This window comes from Paramisgurnus dabryanus, chromosome 1, assembly GCF_030506205.2.
Source record: "Paramisgurnus dabryanus chromosome 1, PD_genome_1.1, whole genome shotgun sequence".
Taxonomy (NCBI): domain Eukaryota; kingdom Metazoa; phylum Chordata; class Actinopteri; order Cypriniformes; family Cobitidae; genus Paramisgurnus; species Paramisgurnus dabryanus.
Window position 1 is genome coordinate 46,869,388 of NC_133337.1, and position 20,360 is coordinate 46,889,747.

Sequence of the window (20,360 nt, forward strand, 5' to 3'; positions counted from 1 at the left end):
TGTGCTTGTAGAGAATGGGTTACCAAAACGAAGTTACTGGGTTGATCTTTTTGACATTTTCTAGGTTGATACACTTAAACATGGAAAAAGTCAGATTTTCATGCCATGGCCCCTTTAAGATTAACCATACTAGTGCGCGTAGTAAAAATTTAACCTATGTAAGAGGGTGCTAAGTTTAGCCAATGTCAGCAGACTTCTCAGGTGAAAAAAACTCCTAGGAGAAAACCCTGTGGGCGAAAAGTCCTAGGAGGGAAAAAACCCTTGGGAGAGAGCCAGACATAGCTGATTCTATAGAGGATATATTTTATAATAAGTATGATTTTTACCAATTTTATGGGTATTAAAATATAATATATATGTATATATACACGGATAAGTAGATTAGATGGCGGCAGCGTTATCTCAGATGTATCCAAAATTGAGTAGGCTAGCCGACAATGAGACAGTTGCTGACATACAGCAAGAACTTGAAACGTGGATAGCATTTGAATCTGCTGAGACATTGTCCAGCACAGTCTGTGACATTGAAAACATCTCTGAAACTCTAGAGAAGATACATTTGATAAATTTGAAGCGTGAGACTTGTAAAGTCTGCATTTCTTCCCATTGCCACCTAAAAGAAACATCTGAGATACTGAAGGGATCTCTCTTTGAATTTTTTGTATATTCTTACCAAGGGCATATACAAATACATGCAAAACAAGCACATGCATACAAATATAAGCTATAATAACTTTCCAATTCAAGCTTAAGCATACACTCACATTTACGCCACAAGCGATTGCAGCTCCTGCACCTGGTCATCTTCCTGCCCAAGGGGTCACCTTTACTCCCTTCCTCTCTCTTTGTTCTTACCCTCCCTCTCTCTTCCTCTGTCCCGTTTCCTGTCTATATTTCTTTCTCCAAGAATCTTCCCTCACCTCCCCCAGAGTAAACGCCAACACAAGGCCTTGCACCACGGGGCGGAAAGTCCTTGGCCAGTGCAGCCCGAGGACTTATCTTCTCAGTTCTGCTTTCAATCCGAGCTCGCCCCCGGGGAGAAGGCTGGGCTTTGAGCAGACGCAGTCGTGGTCAGCTCTGTCTTCTGTCTGCGGGCCTGCTCTGGATCTTCTCACTCACAGAAGTGGGAGAGCAGCCCTGAGAACGCTCGGGTCTTGATACCAGCACAGGGCATGTAAATGTTAGCTGTCGGTCCAAAACTGATTTGGCTTGCTCTTCAAAGTTGCGTAAATGTTATGTTAATGGTGGGAATTGGCCATTACTGTGACAAAACTTTAGAGTCGTCTCATGTCCTGTTTACTTCTCGATACGATGGGTTTTCATTAACTTAAAGTTTTGGTCTTTGGAAGTGCCTGTGCGATTTTACATCTGCTCATGGATTTTTGTTGCTCGGGTAAATATTGGCCGATGGTGATTTGTCAAGGGTTTAAACCACAGGCGTACCGACTCCCTCAAGATTCCTTTGACCTGTATCAGTCTTTACAGCTTTATGGAAAGTTCTGGAAGGTCTTGTGAGTCAAGGGTAGGAATGACTTCTCACTGAGTTGTCAATGCAGTGTGGGATCTTTGGTTCCTCTGTGAGGTTGCAGACTTGCAGAAAGGCCTCTGGAGTGATGACGTGGCCCAAGGTCAGAGAAAAGAGGTCTGGGAAACTATGATAAAATGTTCCTTTGTAGACCCTTGCTTTGATTAAAATGATTTTTGTTATTTGCTCTATAAATCATTCCCTGTCTCCATATTGGCATGCTTACATGGTTTATTCTGTATGTACAGATCACTTTTTATATGTTTATATACTATTTGCAGAATCTATAGTAGTATGGTATTGTTTAATATAAAAAATAAGATTATAAAAATAGTTTAATTGTTTGTAATGCAGTACTGCCAAGAAGAAGCTATGTAACAGATTCTTGCAAAGACAAAATTATTGAATTTATAAAACAAATTATTCATATGCACTTGGTTCTTTATATTATGTGTTGTCTTTAATGTTTTAAATCTTTGTGATAGTTGTGCGCAAGTCAAGCTATGCTCCTGTATAGCTTAGTGGTAGAGCAGTGCATCAGCATCGCAAAAGTCATGAGTTCGAACCCAGGGAACACACATACTGAATAAAAAATGTATACCTGTTCGTCACTTTGGATAAAAGCGTCTGCAAAATGCATAAATGTAATCTTGTCAGGCACAGTGAGCAGCTTTAACCTCTAAGACATATGTGGACATCACATTTTTTTGTTACTTCATTGTGTGTAACTTCATTGTGCAACTTGAACCTGTTGAACACAAACGTGGAAAATTACACTGCATTATGTTCAATGAAAAATATTTGGTTATTATATTTATTGGTTCTTCTTAACCCCAAAATAGCTGGATATCTAAAAAAAGACAAACCAAAGCTCGGGTCTTAGGAGGTTAATGCCAAACCAGGGAGTCTTACGCAACGTTTATAAATGACTACAAACAGCTTCAGGTACTTAAGAGGGCAACTTATTTTAAGATACAGTAATGAACTCCTGAATGGGATCATTTGTGTAAATTTAGTTATACATTTGTTTTGCGACGTCTTTAGAGCAGGACTGCATAAATCGCTAAATGTAAATTTATGATGCTTTTCATAAAAAAAGATTTGAACTTTTATATGTATTTAATATTTTCCACCTGACATACGGGTACTAAGGAAGTGGGCATATGCACCCAAAGCTCTTGGTAGGACTGGTAAAGGAAACAAACAGAGACATTGATAATAATCAGGACGGACATTGATTAAAAACAATGAAGATATGGCGTGTGTGAGAATCAGCCTGATGGCAAGGGCAAGGGCTGCTGGGAAAAAAGAAATGAAATGAAAGATTGAAATGATAATGAAACAGACAGCAAGGAAGTTAAAGATAAATTGATCAGTGCCGCTCTCTGACTGTAACGTTACGTGCCAACACTTTTCTTTGCATACTTTACTCAAACTCTCATTTCTTGCCTCCAATCGGACTTGTTTTCTCTCTCTCTCTCTCTCTCTCTCTCTCTCTCTCTCTCTCTCACTCTCTCTCTCTTTGTTGAGACCGAGTTTGTCCTTGCTGTTGAAACATGTTGTTCCTTAGGGAGAATTAAGTCCTGTGCTCTGGACATACTGTGTGTGTGTGTGTGTGTACTGTCTGATTGGCCCCTGAGGCTTCATGCTGGGAGCCCACCCAGCTGACAGTCTAGCCCATCTCAAAGTCCCAGCTTCCCCAGCCAGACCACCCAGCCACCTGATCCCAAGACTCTTTAGATATGACAGGCAAAGTGGGCTAATGTGGGTATACATTTGGGATGTCTCTGTTGTGTGCATCTTCAGAAGAAAATTCAGGAGACTTTCTGAATAATTGATTTCTCAACATTCTACCTGGATGTACATAATTAATGAATCTAAAATGAATATGAATTGTGTAGCTTAGATTTGTATTTTTTTATTTTTAGATTTTGCCTTTATTGTGAGGGGACAGTTGATACGTCAGGAATCGATAGGCTAGGAGGGAAAGTTGAAGTCTGGGAAAGGACCACGAGCCGAGAATCAGTCTCAGGTTGCACAAAGCGCTATTGCCACGACTCTGACATAATTTGGTCTTTGTAAATTTTTATTGCAGACTACATTTCTCCATTTTCTTTGCAGACTTTGGCAAATTCAAGCACAATTTTGAAATAAGATCTCTTCCAGTGGCGGCTCGTGACTGCCCATCCGAGGGGCGCTAATTCAAAATAAGTGTTTTGAGTTTCATGTGTGTTGCTTGCGTTTTCACAATATGTGTTTGTTGCGTCATGTGAACCATGTGCATCACGTGTATTGTCAAAATAGGTGCCTGCTGCACACTCGTCAAAACCGTTTATGATAAAAGAGACGCTCATGTTCACAAAATACACGCAAGACACTTCCTTAACAGTAAACTCTGATTATGCATGAGATTATGCAAGTATCTGGCAAACGCGAGTGTCTCTTTTATCATAAACCCTTTAGACGCATCTGCAGCAGGCACCTATTTTAACAAGACACGTGATGCACACAGGATCTCTCAAAGCACAGGACACATATATTGAAAAAAGAAACCACACACATGACGGACTACATACATGTTGTGAAGAACTTCGCATTGAGTGACCTCGAAAAAAGAAGTCACTGGCCGCCACTAATTTGAAAATCTAAGTTGAATAATCTGACAAACAAAAAATTTTGCTCTGAAATGAATCATGTCACAGTCTAAATGGAAAAATTGAGATATTAAAAAAATCTCATATGTGATTTTCCTATTGGAGGGGCTTCACATGGCGTCCTTTTAATGGTTACAGCAGAGATAAATCGATGCGCAAAGATGCTCATAAAACCAGAGGGAGGAATTTAATGCACGCATGCAATTGAGCTAAAACCAAAGAGAGACCTGCCAACATGTACAAACACACAGTGGCGTGAGGATAAGCAAATGCATTAGTCATCTATTACAGGAATAAGTCTCATACTGGGCCTGTTTTCCAGTCTCGCTGGATGCCGTGTGAATTTCCACCCATGAAATAGAGCGGCTTTCTTTTTCCCGTCTCGGAGTCTGACTGCCCACGGGTGGCGGCTCTGACCTGCCATAGACTCTCTGCTTACGGTGGGTCAAACTCTCCACCAGTGGTGTGGATGATATAAAACATAATCCAGCCAAGAAAGGCACGGCGAGACCGACTCTCGCCTTATGAATGCGCTGAATGGAGAAGCGTCAGCAGAGCCGGTCGATTTAAAAGCACGCACCTGGTGTGATTCAGGTGTATCTGAAGGCAGGGTTCCCGCGGGGTCTTAAAAAGCCTTAAAAGCATTGAATTTATGAATTTGGAAATAATACCTTAAAAAGACTTTAAAAAGTCTTAAATTTTGATGTCTGGGTCTTAAAAATTGTGCTGTATGTAACTTCTCCATATTGTATTTTTCCTTAAAAGTTTCTTTGTCAACCACATTTTGATTAAATCAGGGATGCAAACACATCGCTTTTCGGCGCCTGCGCCTTTTTATTATTAATGGCATTTTGGTTGCGAGCACATCGTGTCTCTCCCGATGAGTCTGCTGTACGTTCACATGCTCTCTGTTTCTCGATGAATTGGGTGCGACATGAAGCGAGTTCAGCGTCACATGTTTCTGAACTTGAGCAGAGTTGTATGCATAGAGGTTTTCACGGAGGACCGGGTCCGATTAACATTATGTGTAAAACCCGAGTCGATAGGAAAACGGCCGTGATCAGAGTCAGTCAGCGCTAATGTTCACGTGCAGTTTCAAGCTGCGTGCCTCCGTTTCTATTGCGATAACAACTGGCTTGGTTTGAAAGTCACGACCACGCGCTGCACTTTCTTTCTCCGTCCCTTTGTTTAATAATGTTATTATTAATGAACCATCTTTTTATATCTAAAAAGTTTGCTCAAAGATCACAAAGATGTTAGCAAAAAAGCAATGTGAATGTTAATTAAGCCCATTGCACGAGCAAAGCTCAAGCTGACTCTAGATATAAAAAACGCAAAGCTCTAATATAAAGTCACCAGTCACTGGGACAGCAAGTAGACTTTTGAATCTAAAATAATAAGTGGATTAAGCTCTTTTAATCTGCAAGAGAGGAATTAAAAGAGGCACTTTTACTGCTTCTGCTCTTATCTAAAAAAGGAAAGAAAACTACATAAACCATAACACACCAATTACATTTATAATCTCTAGACCTGCACTTTCTATCATTAATATACTATACATATTATTGTATTCAAAAGAGTTTGATAAAAGGGGTCATCTACACAAGTATTGCTTCATATGTCAGTGCAAAAACAGTAAAGTGTTTTGTGATGCTTTGACAAACATTGTCAGCTTTGTTCATTTATGGTTGGATTTATGAAATATAATGTGAAATTAATATAAATGAATGCAGCCAGATGGAAGGCCCTGGATACGTTGCAGGAGGTGGCCAGGAAGAAAAGGAAGAAGGAGTAAAGCAAGAAGAAGTGCTAGATAGTTCAATAAGAGTTTTGGTTTAACATAAAAAATGAAATTGAATATTCCAAATTAATGTCGGCGTCTTTTGATTTTCGAATTTCATTTTTCTCTATATAGCCTACCTAGGTTGTTAGGGATGGCAGGGGTCTGTGGCAATGTAGCCTAAGTATCTGGATATTTGCCTGGGTGTGAGGGCTTAGATTACCTTTCTCTTTTTTGAACATACATGTGTTTGCATCTCTGTTTGTTTAATAACGTAGTATAAATAAAGAGTGGCGGATCCAATAATTGAGAACGCAACACAGTCCCGGGTCACAGTACAAAATACTGCGAACACGTGATACCTTCAGTAAATGAAGATCACCACAACCATAGACTGCAACACAACACAGCAACAGGCAAAGGAGAAGCGGGAAAAATCAAAGAAAATCTCAGAAATTCCTTAACAACTTAACATTGTTTGGCAAACTTTCTTGTGGCCTACTGAAAAATTTTTTTCAAACTTGCTTGGCTTATCATCTTTTTACCCATTTCACATCGGAAAAATAAATGAACACAAGTTTAAGTATTTTAGTTTTTCTTTGCTGGTAGGGACGTGAAATGGGTATTAATTTTTTATACAAATGGTCTTAAAAAGGTCTTAAAAAGACTTGAATTTAACTTGAAGAAACCTGTAGGAACCCTGGAAGGGTATTGTACATGCTAAATGGATTTCTCACCTCTCATTCTTTGTGAAACGGACAGAGCCGCCAAATCGCCCTTGCTGAGTGCGCTCTCAAGGCCTTGGAGTATATCCTCCCTACCGAGAATGAAAGTAATGGAGAAAGAGTAAGAGAAAGGGGGTGTGAGAGGGGAAAAAAGAAAGGGGAAAAAATAGCGTTTACGGTTCAGGCTGCATCTGAAATAATTTTCCATATCAGTGCAACTGCATGAGCCCAGTGGGAAAGGGAATATGATTTTCTCTGTACAGCGCCAACGGAAAAATAAGAACTGGAATCAAAACAAGCAGCTTGGAGCGGAGAGAGAATGCTGGGAAGACGGCACTTGCTGGTCTTTACATTACGAATCCCTGACTGGGATTCCAGGAATCCTGTGCTGGGAATGACATAGCGCTGCTAGCAGGTCTTTTCCGATTAGAAACGTCTTTCGATCACCCGTCCAGAACCTGTTTGGCCTGTCCGGCAGCCCACTGAGATCTATTAGGCTGCGCTCGCTGCCCCGAGCTCTGGAGTCATTGAATGCCGGGGCAATCCAGAGGGCTCGTCTCCATGTGAAATCCGCCCAGCTTCTCTGCTCCCGGCCCCTTGGGTTTGGAAGTGGCTCTCGCTGAGCCCTGGGTTTTGGACAGCAGCCTGTCATTAGTTAATACCGAGAGCTCCGTGGAGCCCCATCTGATATACATCCTTCACTTTCTCCCATGCCGACACTCAGGATAAAACAGAGGGTGAACGAGAGAAAGGGTGGTTGGAGGGGGACGTGGAATGATATTCGGCCCCTGAGCCAAAGTGCTCTCGTGACAACAGGCCGATTAGCATGAAAACAAATGCTCGTAGCAGACAATTGAATCGTTCCCTGTTTGGAACAAATGGTGGCTTTGCTTGTTGCATGTAATTAGCCTAGCCGAGGCAGGCTGACAGCATCCATATGTCTGCGAGGGCGCGAGAGCGTGTGCGAGTTTACCGTAAGCGCTGGAGCGGAGAGCGCTAGCCACCAGCGCAGCATTTTTAGCAGGAGAGGAGCCGCGGGAAGGAAGGGAGATTTAATGAGGTAGGGAGAGCAAAAATGACAACATCACTTCTGTTTGGTGAGGTAGCACAATGAAGTGATGGGGACAAGATGCATAACTAGAGGACGAGGGCACAGTTTCCTCATTAAGGTCTTGGATGGTGTGAAGGGAGGGTGATGGCCAAGTAGACCTACTGTATGATCTGAATATGTGTCATATATGATGTTCCTATAGCTCACTTAGAGCATTGTGTTTGCAGCACAAAGGCCATGGCGTCGGTTCCAGGATGAAATATATTAAAAAAATGTACAGATTAAATTGTTTGTCGCTTCGGATAAGTCTGCCCAATGCATTAATGTAAACAACACAACATGATGTTATAAGTGCGCAAATGTTGTAGGTTCGATTCTCACTCACATACAACTGAAAATACCTTTAATGCAGCGTCTGCAAAATATGTAAATGTGTCAGGAAAAAAGAGGAACAAAATATTTGAAGAGACCAAAAATAACACATAGTAGTAAAAAGAAAGGGACAAATAAGTGAAGTAAGGGAGTTTATGTTTATGTTGATTAGCAAGGGCATAACCAAACATTGACATATTTTAAAGGGGTCATATGATGCGATTTCATGTGTTTTTTGTCTTCGGAGTGTTAGTAGATATTTGCGCGAATAAGGCATTTAGCCCGGTGCGGTATCCGCAATTCCGCCTAATTTGCACATCTAGTTCACGCGAATTGAGCGTTGCCGCGGCAAACGCGCGAGTTGAAAAATGTGAACTTTGAATACGCGCCGCTTTAACCAATCAGGAGCTTGCTTTAGTAGTGACGTGATTACAGGAAGCGAGCGGAGTCGCAGAAGCCCCTCCCATGACGCAAATCTCACAAAATAAAAAACCTTTAATTTTTGGTCATTGCGTGTTTTGTATAACATTAAACTTTAAAGAGAAAAGATGATTTTGCCTCTCCTAACCTAGTATTCTCTCTGCATATTGTGGTTAGCAGTTAAAAAGTGTATTACGTCTGTGCAAACGCATTTCCGAACAAGTCTCTGTCTGTGTTTAAGTGTGTATGTATGTGTGAAACCAGTGTCTTATCTGTGAACCCTGAGTTGACCCAGACTGCCTTTGCATTGTAAAGCATTGTGTGTCTCTCTGTGTTGCATGTGTGTATAGTTTTGTGATCTCTCACTACTGTGTTTATTCCTCTCTCTGTGTGATTTTAAAGACCTGCTGATCATAGAGGGTTGTTTTGACACACGGGGGGTTGATTCAAACATTTATATGTGGAAACGGAGGGGCGGCAATGCCAGCGGGGAGCATTGTGTGTGTTGTGTCATGAAGTGTGTATGTCTGCTCATCACCGCTATTGTTTAGCCTGCAATGATTGACTCTCATCGCACTTTATCCTTGCATATACGCACTTGATACCTACACAGATTTTTGCATTTGCATTAGCTTCCTTATTTGATTGACGGCACCCGTTTGAATTCATTAGGGGTTTTAATAAGCCCCTTGAAAACGTCTGTGATTTAAAGTGAGCGCCGACCGGTAGAAATGCTTTTAATTGATCCGGAGTCGAGACAGAACAGCTATTTGTCACATTTGAAAATGCGGTGGGACAAGTCCTCCTGCTTTCCAAACCAAAATTATATGTAGTCTGAATCATCTGGAGGTGATGAAAAGCACCCGCTAATTTTTAAAAACAGTCAGACAACCTTTTAATTTCACCAGTGTATTGTGGCCATGCCAGCTAACTAATGCATTTAGCTTGTGGTCTACAGAAATGTGCTCGGTGAAAGTACGCAGGCACAAATCCAGTCTTGTCGTACATGCTTTCTGGCGGCACTGCCATGGCGTTAACAAACCTCAGGACTCGAGAGGACGATAGAGTTACCTACCAATGCATGTGCCATTAAACTGGAAAAATTCTGTTTTGCTAGCTTTAAACATTTTACCTAACGTTAAGTAGTTGCTTGTAAGATTCTTTCAAGCTGTTGCGGTAAAAGAAAAGGGCTGACGGTAAAAGCATACCGTATACGGTAATGCCCAGTGTAGCCATTGCTTCAATGTTGAATGATGCAACTTGTACTTGCATTGCATTAAAAATTGGCCATCGTACTATTTCTATTTTTACAAATTTGCATTTCTCACTTCACTTCATGGTGCTGCTCTCAGACTATCCGTCATTGTTTTCCTTTTCTCTTTGGGTGGTTTGCAGTCCTCCGTTTCTTTACATGCACGATGCAATTTTACTGTCCAGCAAACGGTGCTCCGTTGTTCCCGCCAGCTGTGGTGTCCGTGCCTACACAAACACCCCGACCCACAGATCTTTGGGCTTTCAGTTTTGTGCTTTGGGCTGGTTTGAAATTCTACCTCCTACTATTTCTCTTTTCGTCCTCGAAAACATTATATTTCATATTTCTCTGTGAGTTATTAGTGCGGTTTGATGTGTCTCATCAGAGATGCTGCATAGCCGTTTAATGAACCTGTGATGAGTCACACGTGACATAAATTTGCATGTATGGAACATCGCAAACGTCCTCTTCACTTTGCCAAAAATCTTTGGCAGTTCTTGGGTGTGTCTTATTCCAGTCCTCCGGGAATTAACTCACTTCCAGTTTGACCTCATGCACAGATGCAGTGTTGCACATTTGCAGATCCATACGCTGGCTGTTTTGGGTTCCCAGGGGAAGGGTTATAATTTAATTCATGATGAAGGAATACCAAGAATGCCACATCTATACACACACAAGTAGTGAAAGTAACACAATTACGATAACTGGATTTGTCTTGATAAAAATTTTAATATTGCAAAACTGGCATCACTCGTTTAAGATGTGGTTGTTGAGTTGTCCTTTTCATTTTCTGAAGTTACACTATTTTAAATGGATAGAAAAATGAACAAGAGAAAGAACAGTTCAAGACTTTTGTGAAATAATGGATTTTATTTTATTTTATATAAACCAAACAGATCTGAATGCATTCAGGACATATTTTAATAAAGTAAATTTTTTCAAGTGTCTGTACTTTATCAGGGTGTTTTTCTTTTACTTCAATAAATTTTATAACATAATATCATAATTTTTATTCCACTACATTTTACATTAAATACATAATACATAAATCTAGTACTTAAGTAAAAGTTTACATAAAAGTAAAATTGTATAGATAATACTAGATTTTAATTTATTTATTTAAGTATTAAAGGCAAAAAAATCTGTACAGATACTAAAAACATTTACTTGAGTAAAGTTAAAGGGATAGTTCACCCAAAAATAAAAATTCTGTCATCATTTACTCACTTTCATGTTGTTACAAACCTGTATAAATTTCTTTGTTCTGATGAACACAAAGGAAGATTTGAGGAATGTTTGTATGCAAACTGATCATGAGCCCCATTCACTTCCATAGTAGGAAAAGAGTATACTATGGAAGTGAATGGGGCTCATGAATGGTTTGGTTGTAAACACTCCTCAAAATATTTTCCTTTGTGTTTATCAGAACAAAGACATTTATTCAGGTTTGCAACAACATGAAAGATCTTTGGGTGAACTATCCTTTAAAATACCTGAGTACTTTACACCCCTTGTCCCAATCCAATCCCATTGAAACCATTAAACCAAAAACAACAGTTTTTACAGTTTTTCTGATGAACAAAGAAAGCCATATGGGCTTTGGTGGGTGGGTAAATAATAAAAAAAATGAGACATTTTTGGATGAACTAATCCTTTTAATAAATCGGAAACAGATCTTCTCTATTTAGTTCTCAAAGGGATATTGGAAATTAACTATTTAAAATTGTCAATTCTCACTCTGAAAAAATTTAAGAAACATTTATTAAGTAAAATAAGAATATACAATAAAAGGGAATGCTGACAGAGACTGTCACGGGAAGTACATGATGACCCAATGTTCAAGTTTAGATGTCTTATCCCTTTAAGACTCAGTCTGGAACAGAAAAACAATTTGGGATGTGCTAAATTCTTCAGAAATCCGAGGGCTCATTATACACGCAGCACATGTAACACCTGGCCAAAAACCCTTCCAGCGGCACGCTGACGGATGTAATTTTAGAGCGCAACCGGGGGATAGACCTCCAGCGTTATATGTTCAATGCCACGTTCATTTAAATCCTTCCTGTCTCTGCCGTTTCTCTGTGTTTAGAAACAGAAATGATTAATGACTAATGCTACTTTTACATGTGGATTACCCTAAATAGTCCCATGTTGGTTTAGACTCACTGACACAGGCGATCGGGCCAAAACCAAGAGGCTTCAAAAATATCCTCTCGTACGGCAGAAACCCAAAAGGGCGTTTTTTTTCTCTGACTCACAAAACAAACACGCAGTGAGAAAAGTGCGCTGTTTCTCCAGCCCCCCTTTTCCCTCCAAAAGCCTATTTATTATGACTGTGAAGAGAGAAAATATTGGGGTTTTCTGCTTTTGGAGTGGCACATGTTTTTGGGGGACAACGAGACGTGGGGTTGTGTGAGAGTGTTGAACCCAGCTGTGTAAACAGTCTCAGACTCCCCCTCTGTACACACCCGGTCGCACACACATATGCGGTAACCACTCCCCTGACGAAAGCCTTAATATGAAGTCTCTCACGCCCATCCTCCACTCGCACCGTGATCTATGACATTTGCTGATGCAGCTGTAACATTCGTGTGTGTGTGGGAACGCATGTGAGTGATAATTGTAGTGATAAAAGATGGACTTTTGAATTTGTCTTTTCGACGCATTGTAAAGTTCGTTCATATTCCACACACACACACACACACGTTTGTCTAACTGTGTAAATGGGAACTGTCCATTAACATTTGGTAAGAGATAATGCACACTCCTTATCCTGACGGGGTTTGTTTTGCAATGATGATCGACTGGTTGTACATCTGCAGACGTGAAATATTGCTTGAAAATGCTCAAATTTTTGACCTTAGATTGCCACAATGTGACTCATTAGCTTTGTAGACCAGACGATGCTTTTGTTGGATCCTCAAAATGTTACATTTAATGCATTTGGCAACACTTTTATCCAAAGTGCATTCAAGCTATACATTGTATCAGTATGGCTGCGTCCGAAACCACCTACTTCTATACTATATAGTAGGTAAAAAGCAGTAGGCGAGGCGAGTAGTAATTTATAATATTCCAAAAACAGTATGTGAAAAGTAGCCTGATAACATATTGCAGGGGTCTTTAAAGGAACAGTATGTAAGAAATTTATATCAATTAATCATAAAATGGCCCTGATATGTTACTAGACATTAAGAAATCATTTTTATTTCAATATATCACTGACAACAGTGGTCTGGCCAGGATATTGTCATTTAAAAAGTGGAGTTTCATCCCTCAACTGATGTTTATGGTGTCATTTTGTGTATTGGCCACCAGTTTTGTGATTGCAATACCAGTTTTGGCCACAATCCTACATACTGTCCCTTTAAAGCAACACCAAAGAGTTTTTTTTACCTTAAAATAACGCTTCCAAAAAAGTTTTAGTGGTTCATCCACTCTAAACAGGGTGAATGGCACTTTCACATTCGCTTTGCAGCCCTCTATCGGCCAAAACCGCACTAAAGAAGTTTCCAACCGTCGGGTAGTGGTCCTGTAGTCCGAGTGAATACTACAAAAACTTGCTTTACGGCAGACCTACAATCCAATCAGAGCCAGCTATGCCTCAGTATTTATGACAGTGGGTAATGGACAATTACGCTTCTAACCTGTAGGGGGAGCAAAGAACCAAAACTCTTTGGTGTTGCTTTAAAGGGATAGTTCGGCCAAAAATGATATTAAACCCATTATTTACTCACCCCCAAGCTGTCCGAGTTGCATATGTCCATCGTTTTTCAGACAAACACATTTTCGGATATTTTAGAAAATGTTTTAGATCTTTCAGTTGATTAAATGTAATGTTACGGGGTCCACCCATAATCCACGACCTTCAAGTCCAAAAAAAGTGCGTCCATCCTTTACAAATTAAATCCAAACGGCTCCAGGATGATAAACAAAGGTCTTCTGAGGGTAATCCGCGCGGTGTTGTTGTAGAAATATCCATATTTAAAACTTTATTAACGAAAATAAATACCTTCCGGTAGCGATGCCATCTTAGACTCCTCTGTATTCAGGAGAGAGTATTAGCGTAGTGTACGCACTTTTCTTAGTGACGTATGACAAATTTGGAGGGAGGGGCACAGAGCAGCAGCAGAGTAGCCTCCGTAGGCTGCGTAAGATCTCATCCTGAATGCGGACGCGACTAAGATGGCGGCGCTACCGGAAGGTAGTTATTTTTGTTAATAAAGTTTTAAATATGGATATTTCTACAACTGCGCGGATTACCCTCAGAAGACCTTTGTTTATCATCCTGGAGCCGTTTGGATTTAATTTGTGAAGGATGGACGCACTTTTTTTGGACTTGAAGGTCATGGACCCCGTAACATTACATTTAATCAACTGAAAGATCTAAAACGTTTTCTAAAATATCCGAAAAACGTTGGACATATGCAACTCGGACAGCTTGGGGGTGAGTAAATCATGGGTTTAATATCATTTTTGGCTGAACTATCCCTTTAACTACTCTTCTTCAAGGGCCAGATTTTAAAAATGTAAATATGATGCGGGCCAAACTTTTACGCATATTTTTATCTTTTGTATATTTTTTATTTTTACCTATTATAAATATTATTATTATTAAATTTGTTAAAAAGTTTGTTGTTTTTGTTACTTTGTGTAAAAAGTCATACATCAAAAACATGCATTTTCAAAAAAGATGCATCCAGTATTTTGCCTTTTAATTACTAAAAAAAGCGTATTTTCTTTTTTAATATTTTAAAAACAATGGCAGTTTAACATTGCAAGAGCCCAATGTTAATAGTTCAACTATGAACATTGCACAAAAAAGGTGTAAATAATTAACACATGTTTTTTTGTATAGCACTAACTGTTATGCTTAAACTTCTTTTGTTTATAACTGTTTGACTTTTATAAATTGTTACATTTCAAGTATTCACAACATATAGCCAGTCTTCTCCTAATGACTGAATTGGATTTATATATAGGCTAAACCGCCTTTCCATTGTACAATACATTCAGATGCGACTGTCGGAATTTGCCCCCTAGTGGCAGTTGTAATGAAATTTCAGTTTAATCGTAAATCCTTGTCAAACTTGGGACAGAAGCTCATTCCAGTGCAGGAGCCTTTAGGCTAGAAATAATTTATAGTTAATAATTTTCTTATCAGTAATCAATTGTTTTTAAAGGATTCAAATCTTAAACAAAATAAAGTTAAACAAAAAATGATGAATAATTTTCACCTTGCACACAGCGTTTTGATTGGAACACACTGAAATACATCACTTCTGGTCTGCTTGTCTCATGCATTGTAGTCGCACAAACTTATTTTTCGGCCATCAATTGTCATGTACAGTGGAAAGGCAAAAGTAACTGCTAATTTTAAATCAAGACAACGATGACCGGTTGAGCCCTAACCTATTGCTTCCGGCAAGATCCCGAAGTGTTCATTAGATGGACCCTTTACTATCCTGGCTGTGAGCCCCTGGTAGAGGAGTTATCCAATGAAGAAGAAGAAGAAGGAGATGCGTTGTTTTATTCAAAAATGTCCAGAAGTGGTAATGCTGCTCTATTCAAATGCAAATGCATTGATTAAACAGCTGTCCCTTATGGTTAAATTTTATGATGTGTAGATACTTCATCTAATTCAGTACTGTCACAGTATGCGATTTCGGACGCAGCCTATCTGTGTTACCTTGGATTGAACCCATGACCTTTTGCGCTACCAATTGAGCTAAATGGACCCACAGCTCTGCATAAAAGCATCTGCTAAATGACACAATATAGTAAATTATTTGTAAGTACCAACAATGTTTTTCTTCATAGGTCGCATATACGCAACCCTCTTACCAACTGGCCAAATCAAACACGCACCGCGTTTCTCTCGATCTGTTTGTGTTACTCTCACTGTTTCTTCTTTCTCCGCCATGGCTAAAGCGGCACTTGTGTTATCTCTGTCTGTGGAACTGAGTACTCAGCGCTGGCAGACATAAACATCCTCCTGTGAAGAGAAAGAGAGAGAGAGCGAGAGACATCTGTTGTAATGTACACACACAGTCCCATTAGAACCCAGAGCTGTTCTACGTGCTGATGGATTGCACTTCATTTGGACCTCTGTAAGACTGAACTTAAACAAGTAACACATAATCCAAACCTCTGACTTCCCTCATAAACCCCTCTGTCTGTCTCTCTCTCTCTCTCCCTCTCTCTATGTTGCACACGTTCAGCTGAAGTGCAGCGCTCGGGGACTCTCATCTGATGACAAGGCTGAACATGCACTTGTGCAATTGGCAGTTTCGTAAGTGTGTGTGGCAAACACACTCGGGACTTCTACTCTTCTGGATTCTTCCTTTTAATTCCTTAATTGGATTAATGTCGCTCCGAGCCTGGAATCGGGCGATTAGTATGCACATGACCCGATTTCCTTAAGCGCTCGCGCAGGAGTCGGTCTCTCCCTCCAGGCGAGTTCGCGCAGCGGACGTAAATAAACACGCTCCCTTTGGGGATCCGTCTGATGAGACTGCATCATCCTTTATGTCTCACAGCATTCCGTGCGTAATGACTCAACCGCCGCTTCTTCGACTGGGCTTCCCCAGGTTCAGCGTGCCGCCCCACACTGTTAGCTTTCCTTGGCACACGGGTGTCTTTTCGTGGGGATAGTCTATAGACCTCCCGCCATTCTTTCCTAACCTCATCCCTTCCTTCCAGGATCAACGACATTTCATTTCTCCAGTTTGGTTTATTAGAGATTGTAGACGGAGGGGAGTGTGGTAAGGTGGGCGCAGGCAATAATTTCACCCTTTGCAGCTGATGCTCGGCCCACCGGCATACTCGAGACGGAGGAAGAAAGAAAGAAAAAAGTCAATAAAGAAAAGCAAACAAGAGGAAACGTTTCATTAAAGGGAAGTTGGCGGAGGGCGTAGAGGAGGAGAGAGGGCTTTTATGTGCTCTTGAGAAGAAGGCTGTGTACGGCTGGGGATCATAGCCAGACGTTTGACTTGCGGCATAGTCTGGTTCACTTCGCAGTTCATTCCGGCCAAGAACCGCCCGCTTAGACAGGACGAAACATTTACATTTAAGCATTTAGCAGATGCTTTTATCCAAAAATCACTGAATGAAGCACTCTCATCTGTATGAAAAGCACATGATTGACACATAAAGTGACCAAGCATGGTTTACTTTGTTTTTTGGTGCTGTATTAGAGGATTGCGCAATAATAGACTGATGTAAAACATTCAAAAGCAGGCTTGAATTAAAGTCGATTTTTGTAAATTTTATTATTTTAAAGTTATATTTTTTATATTTTAAACAATGCTTAATATCGCAGTTGCACATTGTATACAACTAACCGGCACCCATCTTTTCTGCTTTCTGGAAAAAATGTAAAATTTATGGGTGTGTGTTACCAAAATTGAGTAGACCACACCCACAATACATCACTGCATGCTTGCTGCAGTGCGTTGGAGAACACAGGCTTTTTATTTCAGTATTGGATCCCGTGGGAAGGTGGTAGGGACACTTGGGAGGAAAGGATAGCAGTAATGTGTGCTGGGAATTATACTGTGGGAATAATATCGTGGCTTGGATTATACCGTTCCATGATGGAGGAAACTGTTCCTAGCGCAAAAGGCTACTTTCATCCATCACTTCAAGGAGAATGAGCGAGTGGGTGAAAGATGAAGTGTCTTGTCAGTTGTGATCCCAAAAAAGCCAGAATCCGCCCCGGCAGCGGCGGCGTAACGTCTTCTCAAACCTGTAATTCTGCCGTTTCTCCACGTTTTTTCCGCCCTCGTCAGTCACTGGGGTTTCAGCCCGGGGCTCGAGCTGTGGCCTTGTGCTCTGTTTATCTTGTAAGAGCAGTCATTTAGTAATTTCACACCCATAAACGTCTTCCTTAACCTCATCCCTCTCACCCACGTTAATTAACTTTTATCAGTTTAGGAAATGAAACCGCATTTGCCCTCACCTCGATGTTTAATTGGTGGTGGTTGTTGTTGTTTCAGGGACACAAGGGCAGGGTCTTTGTCAGGCGAGACGCACAGGAAACCGCAGCGGCATGCGGCGAAACGAAAAACACACCGCGCGCGTGGTATTTTTTTTCATCTGCAACGAATTCACAGTGTGTTGTTAATCTTGTAAATTTTATTCAGATGGTACCTCGACATCTTAAGCACAAATCGCTCTATTAAACTCTTGTTTAATGGACTGATTTGATTATTCTATATGCCGTGTCGCACCATGTGCAAATAGTCTTTGGTGAATGCTTCATATTTAAATTATATTGACTGAAGTTTATTAAAGCCATTCCTCTGCTGCATTCAGGTTAATCAAATTTATTGGAGCGTTGCAAATTTGTTTTGTTTCTTTTGTTGGGGAGAAAACAATTGATAGATGATGTGTGCAGAAATCCAATGACTGGCCATATGTTTGTATGTATGTAATGCGTAATGAATGTAATGAATTGGATTTAACCCTTGTTCAGTGTATCGGGTGTATTGCGTAAGGCAAGTCTGCTAAGGTTTTTGGAAGGGTGTCTTCTCCTCCATATCTAACACACCATCTTGTCAAATTTGTGTTCTTTATTTTCTCTGTGATTTTAGCAGTGTGGGGTGATGTAGGTGTCCTGTGCGAATGACTGTATGTGTGGTGCATGTGTGTGTGTGTGTGTGTGTGTGTGTGTGTGTGTATATATGTGCGCGCGTTTGTGTGTGTGTGTGTGTGTGTGTGTGTGGAGAGAGAGAGAGAGCGAGAGAGAGACTACTGCAGAAAGATCACAGAGACTTAATTATTGTAACCGTGTCTTATAACAGGCTGCACACTTAGATGTTCAAAATCTTTTTTCTTTTATCCTCTTCCATTACTTATTCCCTGACTTTCTCTCTTTTTCTTCCTCTTTCTTTCCTTTTTTCTTTCAATTTTCCAATTCATTTAGTCTTCTCTACACATTTGCAGTCGTAATTTTTGAGTGATGTCTGTCGGTACAAATCACAGACGTTTATCAAACCCTCATTTATTGCCTCTTTATAATGGAAAACTGTTTCTATGGCAGTAATATTTTTTAATAATTTAATAATTTGGTAATGGTGACGATTTGTCTGTTCTTTCTTAAATTCCTGTTTTATTCCTCTTAGGGAGTGGATTGATAGGGAACTCTTCGGCCTCCTTCATGGGTACATTTTTGGCTAGCAGTTTGGGGTCGCCTTCCTCGCACCCCTCCGGACCCCCATCATCCCCCTCTTCTCCACCCTATCGCACCGGACCCCACTCCACGGCCCCGTCACAGATCTGGTTTTCCCACTCGCATGAAGGTGAGTGCTTTCTTATCTCCTACGGCGTCTCCTCTCTCTAGCTGTGTTTCCATTACACTTTAAATTGCACAAATTGACATTGCGAATTGAAAATACGGCCAATGGAAACAAACACATCAATTGTGCAAAAACTACCAAATAGAGCTAAAAAGTTTTCAGGCATTATGTTTAGAGGTGGTTTTGTAGGCAAATCAGAAAAGTTGTATTTCGCTAAACTGCTTTTATTCACATTTTCAGGTCGTGTCACATAATTATTATTTGAAGTTAGGGGTAACACTTTACTTGAAGAGGTGTGCATACAGTAACACTGACATGACACCTTCATAATCATGACATGACACGTGTCATGAACATGAAGGAGATTTTATGCACATTTATGACAACTGTCATTAAGTGTCATTTGTTCAATTATGTCATTTTTAATGCAAAGATGACATTGTTTGAGATGTCTTACATAGAAAAATGATCAAACTTAAGAAAATACCTAGCTTTATAGCTTCATTCAAATGTCATTAAGTGTTAATACTCTGTCAAATAGTTTTATAACAGCATCATAAATATTTTTCTTGACCTCAATAACAGTTGTACAAATTGACATTTGCGTTAAAATGTCAATAAGTGTTAATACAATGTCAAATAATTTTAAATACCTTAACAAACTAACCGAACTTGTTTTTCCTCACACAGAGATTTCTGAACTTTTCTGACATAGAAGAAAAAACTAACAAAACATTTAATTAATTGAATGTAATGAACTCTTTTCCAGTGACATGTACCTAAATCTGCATGGCTTTACCCATTACTGTATTGTTTTCATTTAATTTTAGGTGAATCGGTCTCCAAATGCAATAAAATATAATTGTATCAATAAGCAGAAAACTTATCATTAAATCAATAAATGTCATTAAGTGTTAATACTCTGTCAAATAGTTTTATAACAGCATCATAAATATTTTTCTTGACCTCAGCCTCTGTGGTACAAATTGAACTATGCGTAAAAATTTCAATAAGTGTTAATACTATGTCAAATTATTTGAAATACCTTAACAAAAATGCAACAGACACGCCAAAAGATTATACTTAACTTTGCGTATGTGCACAATACATAAAAAACTGACTAATAACCAAAAAAAGCTTGTTTTTCCTCACACAGAGAGTTCTGAAATTTTCTGACATAGAAGAAAAAACGAACAAAGCATTTAATTAATTTCATGTAATGAACTGTTTTTGCAGCGATATGGACCCAACGCTGTATGGCTTAACCCATTACTGTACTGTT

The 20,360-nt window shown here is 39.9% G+C and overlaps 1 protein-coding gene across 1 annotated transcript in view; it reads left to right on the forward strand.

Moving 5' to 3' along the window:
- Positions 1–20,360, forward strand: part of bahcc1b (BAH domain and coiled-coil containing 1b) — a 110,652-nt gene that overhangs the window by 33,597 nt on the left and 56,695 nt on the right. The window contains exon 2 of the mRNA XM_065262916.2: positions 18,905–19,081. Within this exon, the coding sequence (XP_065118988.2) occupies positions 18,905–19,081 (177 nt within the window). The remainder of the gene's footprint in view (positions 1–18,904; positions 19,082–20,360) is intronic.